The sequence below is a fragment of the Galeopterus variegatus genome, unplaced genomic scaffold (assembly GCF_000696425.1).
Source record: "Galeopterus variegatus unplaced genomic scaffold, G_variegatus-3.0.2 Scaffold4520, whole genome shotgun sequence".
NCBI classification, from domain to species: Eukaryota; Metazoa; Chordata; class Mammalia; order Dermoptera; family Cynocephalidae; genus Galeopterus; species Galeopterus variegatus.
This window is the reverse complement of record NW_007730631.1, coordinates 145,500-151,499: the sequence shown is the minus strand read 5'-3', so window position 1 is coordinate 151,499 and position 6,000 is coordinate 145,500. Positions and strand designations below refer to the sequence as shown.

The following is a 6,000-nucleotide window of genomic DNA, read 5'->3' as shown; positions in this document are numbered from 1 at the left end:
CTAAATTTTGAACAAGACATTGTTCTTAACTTATAACTTACAAGAAATACCCAGAAAGTCAGCAATCTCAACAATGAACCCACCTCAGTGTATTCTGCTATATAGGGCCCACCCAGGACAAACTGTAACAAGGGACGCTATGGAGTTTCCTCTGCTCCTGAGATCTGGGCATCTTTCCTGTCTTTACTTCATTCAACCTTGATACTTTTGAGATACAATTCACACACCGTACAACTCTCCTACTGAAAGTGTATAATCCAATGGACTTCAGTATATCCAGATGTGTACCCATCAATCAACTTTAGAACATTTTCATCACCTCAAAAAGAAATCCCTATACCCTTTACCTATTACCCTTCCATCCCCAAATCCTTCTGCCCGGGCCCCTGGCAATCACTAAACTACTTTCTGTCCCTATAGATGTCTGTGTTGGACATTTCACATGAATGGACTCATATGATCTTTTGAGTTCTTCCACTTAAGATAACATTTTCAAGGATGTGACATTTTACAGACATAAAGGCCTAGAATTATTTTTTTTATTAACTGAGATCTGCCCATCTGGTTGCTTAACCATCAATAAGATTAATGTGAATAATTTCTTCTGCAGGATTCAGCACCATCACCTCCTTAGAGTGATTTTTTTTTTTTTAATGTATCATCCCTAGCTTCTCACCTCTGCTCAAAATAGCATTTCGGGGTGTCAGTCCCCGCAGCCCAGGGGTGCCAAAATTTTCCACAGGTCCACACTCTCAGAGCCTCCCCCTCCAGGGTTAAGCGACTCCTTCATTAACAAATCTGGTTGGTGACAACACCCACCTGAGGCAGAGCTGGTCTCCTGGTGGGTGGCCCTCATAACCTGTTTTTTCAACTGTACATGGGGATGGTGCCACCCACCTTCGTGGGAAAGTGACCGTGGTTCCACACCACAAAGCATATAATGTGTGCTGGTCCCCCATAGCTCTGCTGGAGACTAACCCCTCTCCGACTTTGATGTCTGCCTGGTGCAGAATCAAAGGAGAAGGCAGGCCCCAAATCAGTAGGGACAGGATGGCCCAAGTGCAGTTCTCTTGCCCATGAAGCATGACTCGCGGATTCTGACAGGTCAGGAACATGTGGTCCCTACTTTCACTGATTTCCACTGAGGAATGTCCTAGGTTTTGCTCTTCCTGAGAGCTGATGGTTTTCCTCTAGACATTATCCATCCCATCCTTTATAAACCTGTGCTGCTGTCTGATACAGTAGTGGCTAGCCACATGGACAGTGCAGACAGAACATGGCAGAATATTCTACCAGCCTGTGTTGCTGTACAGCAGGGGCCAGCAAACCTTTCAAGGGCTAAATGGTTAAGTATTTTCAGCTTTGTGGGCCTGCTGGTTGTAGTGTAAAAGCTGCCATACACAACACATAAAGAAATGGGTGTGGTTGTGTGTCAATAAAACTTTATTTACAAAAACAGGCAGTGGGCTGGGTTTGGCCCCACGACTGTAGTTTGCTGACCCCTGCTCAAAACTGTGCAAATAACATCCCAACACCTAAGCTGCAGTTAGAACCTCAGCACATCACTGATCTTCTAAGGTCTCAGTTTTCTCATCTGTAAAGTGGGGATGATGCTACCTGCCTAGCCTTTCCTCTGGGGTTTTTTGAATAGAAAAATTAAATAATAGGTACTAAAGTGCAAGGAGAACTACAAAGCAGTTTGCAAACAGGAAGCCACAATCAAATGTATCTGTGAAAAACATTTATTCTGAGAATCTAAAATCCGGGCAAAGAATATCGAACTTTAAAAAAAGCCTACGTAGGATTTTGTTGTTTCTTCCCTAATACATTAACAATCTAACAATGAGGAGGGTACAAAAAAAACCTTTAAAAACAATATTGCTCCAGTTTGTCTGTAGTTGTGATGTAAAATATCCCTGTTCTATTGAGGTATAAGCTGCAAACTTTGGTAAAGTTAGAAAAATTAATAAACCATTCCAAAAAATACAAAAAAACCCCCCAAAAAACAAAAAACACAACCAAACCCTAAGTTATATCTTTCTTGGTACATATACAGTAACTACAAAAAAAATTTCATTTAGAAAAAGTGTTCGTTCAAAAAAAAATTCCCTCTTCAAATTCTCAACATCTGAGTTAATAAACTGGATTTAAATGATCGCTAAAACTCAAACCATTCCCAAACATCCACCCAGCACCAGGAAGAACTGGATGACCACAGTTTTTAGAATCTGGTTGGCAATTTCAACAATTCAGTGCTAAAAAACGAGTCCCGCCCCGTCTTTAGAAAGAAAGGAACAACTAAAGGCACTTGAACATGGCTTTGAGTGCTTGCTTCCGTGGGCAGTGTCGGGCCACACGCCCGGCCCCACGGACAGTCCAGCCGAGGTAGTTTCTGTAGGGCCCCAACTCTGCTCACATTGGGGATCTTGGACACCAAAGCAGCCTGATGTGGGATGGCTTTGAGGTGAGAGTTTAAACCAGGCCAAGAGAAATTTCTTCCTCTCTCAACAGCTTCTTGAGGGACGGCTGGGCCACGCCACGCCACGTCCAGGACCACTGCTGGAACCATCGTGCTGGATTTTATACCATAAAAATGCCTTCTGGAAGATGCACTTGCTTTGACCTTGGGAGCCAAACCCTCAAAGCTTGGAAAAATTGTCCTAGGCAGCCAGACGCCTTCTTATTAGTCGGTGGCGGGAATTTCTGAGAACTTGACACGAGGAACATAAAAGCAGCCTTCAAGCCACGTAGTTGCTAATTCCATGTTCAAAAAAAATGCTTTTCGCTGATACACTGCAGGCTTTATATTTTTAAAAAACTAAATAAAACACTGAGAAGTCCAACTTTCAGCCAGAATACATAAATTCCTGAAAATGTATAGATTAAAAAAAAAAAAAAAAAAAAGGGAAGACAAGCCTTTTTAGGGAATGGAGGGAAAACTACATGTTTAAGTTAAGCCTACTAAAAACAATATAAGGGCCAAAGAAAGACCCTGCCAATGCGCTTTAAGAAAATTGCCTGCTCAGAAGTGCTTGGGGATCACCGGCCGTTGCCGTAGCCAGGGAAGAGCTGGTTGAGGACGTTCTGCAGCGGCTGGTTCACGTGCATGGCATAGCTCCGGCCTAGGTCGTAGCGACAGGCCGGGCAGCTGAATACCTCAGCCCGGAAGGATCGGTCCAAGCAATCCTGCAAGACAGAGTGGGCGGGTGAGATACACCGCCCACACCATCCGGGGTTGCTACACCTTTGCTATAGGGGAGGGGTACTCTCCCCAGGGACAGAATCAAGGGCAGTTACTATCTTCTCATAAGGTCCAGAGGTCCCTCCCAACCCTCAGTTTCACTTTCTACCACTTGCTGCCCATCGCCAGCCTGGCCTCCCCAGGGCCCCTCAAAGACTCCAAGCTCATCCAGCCTCCAGGCCTTTGCATATGCAGGTCACACCACCCAACAGGTTTGTCCTTAGGCTGTCTTGTCACTTATGCCTTGGCTCAAGACACCAAATCAAAGCGGTCTTCCCTGATGCACCTGGAATAACAGAAGTAGCCCCTCCCTGGCCAGTCCTATCAACTTGCCCTGTTTTCCTCTGTAACAGCCCCTTCCACCTTCTGTGCTTGTCTTGTTGACTAATGTCCTCATGTGTGACAAGCCAGACACCCTGAGATCCAGGGGTGTGTCTTATTGATCCTCCCAACACATAGCATCGTGCCCAGCACATAGTAGATGCTCATAAAATATATGTCAACGAGCAGAAAACAGGGAAGAAAGGAGGGAAGGAGGGAGGGAGAGGAAGGAAGAAAGGAAGTCTGAGCCACACTTCTGGGTTCCAACCAAGCCATGCGTGGGGAAGACCCAGGTGGACATAGATGCGAGGCCTGGGGTCTGATGGGTCCTGGTAAGGTTCCACTTCCCAATCAGACAAACAGAGAAGAAACCACCTGCCTGGCCACACTCCAGGAGGAATGAGACAACGCACAGAGGTATGCAGGCAGCTGCACAGGTGCACACACCTGAAGGATGTCATCTGGCACCGGGGTAAGGGAGCAAATGTCAACCCAGGGGAGGGGCCTCAGCACATCCAACCGCCCATTCCAGCTGCTGCTTTTGTTTCCTATTTGTAAAAACTCCTAAATTCTGGGCCGGCCTGGTGGCGCACTGCAATGGTGCGTCGCTTGGGAAGCACGGCGGCACTCCCGCCGAGGGTTCGGATCCCACATACAGACCGGTTCCCGCTCACTGGCTGAGCGAGGCGCGGGAGCAGCACCGAGGGTTGCAATCCCGTTGCCGGTCCCGGTCCGGTACGGGGGCGACACTGAGGGTTGCGATCTGTTGCCGGACACGGAAAAGGACAAAAAAAAAAAAAAAAACTCCTAAATTCTTTTTAAAAGACAAGTCTTGATTCCAGAGACAAAACGTTGAGTTGAGCAGAAATAACTACCAAGATTCAGGTCCATGGTCAAAATCAGGCTCTGGAGGGCCAGCCCGTGGCTCACTCAGGAGAGTGCGGTGCTGATAACACCAAGGCCCCGGGTTCGGATCCCATATAGGGATGGCCGGTTTGCTCACTGGCTGAGCGTGGTGCTGACAACACCAAGTCAAGGGTTGAGATCCCCTTACCGGTCATCTTTAAAAAAAAAAAAAAAAAAAAATCAGGCTCTAGATGATAGCACGATTCACACCAGCCTCAGACTGGGAACAACCCAAGTGTCCATCAAGAGACAGATGGATCAACACAATGTGGTCTATCCACACAATGGACTATGACCAAGGAATGAAAAGGAAGGGAATCCTGACACGTGCCACAACATGGATGGACCTTGAGGACATTGTGCTCAGTGAAAGATGCCAGACACATAAGGACAAACACTGTGTGATTCCACTCATAGGAGGTCCCTAGAATCGTCAGATCCACAGAGACAGAAAGTGGAATGGGGGGTGCCAGGGGCTGGGGAGGGGGATGGGAGTAAGTGTTTAATGGGGACAGAGCTTCAGTTTGGGAAGATGAGAAAGTTCTGGAGATGATGGTGGTGATGGTTGCACAACAGCGTCAGTGTACTTAATGCTGCTGAGCTGTGCACTTAAACCCAGTTAAGGCTGGCTGGCTAGCTCACTTGATTAGAGCATGGTGCTGATGACACCAAGGTCAATGCGGTTTGGGTCCCCATAAAGGCCAGCCACCAAAGAAAAAAAAAAAAAAGCAATTGAAAAATGGTTAAGATGACAAATCTTATGTTATACATATTTTACAATAAAAAATTTTTCTAAACAAGATATAAGGAAAATCAGGGTGGAGAGTCAAATCCAATTGCCCATGGCCCCTCAGATGCTGAGCTTCCTGAGCAAGGACGGACAGCAGAGACATACAATGATGCAAGCTGGCCTCTCCCTTCATACCCCTGGCATTTCTGGAAGCCTCAACACCCAGGCAGACATGACGGCTGGTCCCCAAAACCCCAGCAGTCCTTTCTGGCCTCACAGGGCTTCTCAGGCCCATCCTTTTCCCAGCTCCCACATGCAGCTGGGCCCACTTGAGCTGACCTAGGGACACCTCCTTCCTGTCAGAGGCTGAGTCACAACCTACAGACAGCTGGCCAGGCAGGAGTTGCTAGGCCCCTTCTTGCCACAGGCAACTAAGGCTCTGCAGGGTTAGGTGGCTTCCCAAGGTTGCAGGCTGGGAAGTGCAGAGTCAGGGGTCAAACTGGAGCTGCTGATCCCAAAGACACATGACCCTTCACCCCCTCCTGCCAAGCCTGGGACCTCCCAGAACATGCAGGGTGAGCATGGGGCATCTCTCACCAATGCCTAATGAGCAGGACAGAGCAGCCCACACAGCTGAAGGGACTCAGGCCACAGTCGTGGTGGGTGTGGCCGGAGGGCAGAAATGCATAGGGCCTGACCCAGAATGTCAAACTTCTGATGTTCCCTGACCCCTCTCCTGCTCTGAAAGGTTGTATGGGGTTGGGGAGGTGGTACTAGACCCAGAGGGTATGGCCCCAAGACC

The 6,000-nt window shown here is 47.7% G+C and overlaps 1 protein-coding gene across 1 annotated transcript in view; it reads right to left on the bottom strand.

The window, feature by feature from the left end:
• Nucleotides 1–1,726: 1,726 nt before the first annotated feature.
• The window catches only part of UHRF1 (ubiquitin-like with PHD and ring finger domains 1), a 41,669-nt gene continuing 37,395 nt past the window's right edge, over nucleotides 1,727–6,000 (bottom strand). The window contains exon 16 of the mRNA XM_008587741.1: nucleotides 1,727–3,186. Coding sequence (XP_008585963.1) covers nucleotides 3,040–3,186 — 147 coding nt within the window. The 3' untranslated portion in view covers nucleotides 1,727–3,039. The remainder of the gene's footprint in view (nucleotides 3,187–6,000) is intronic.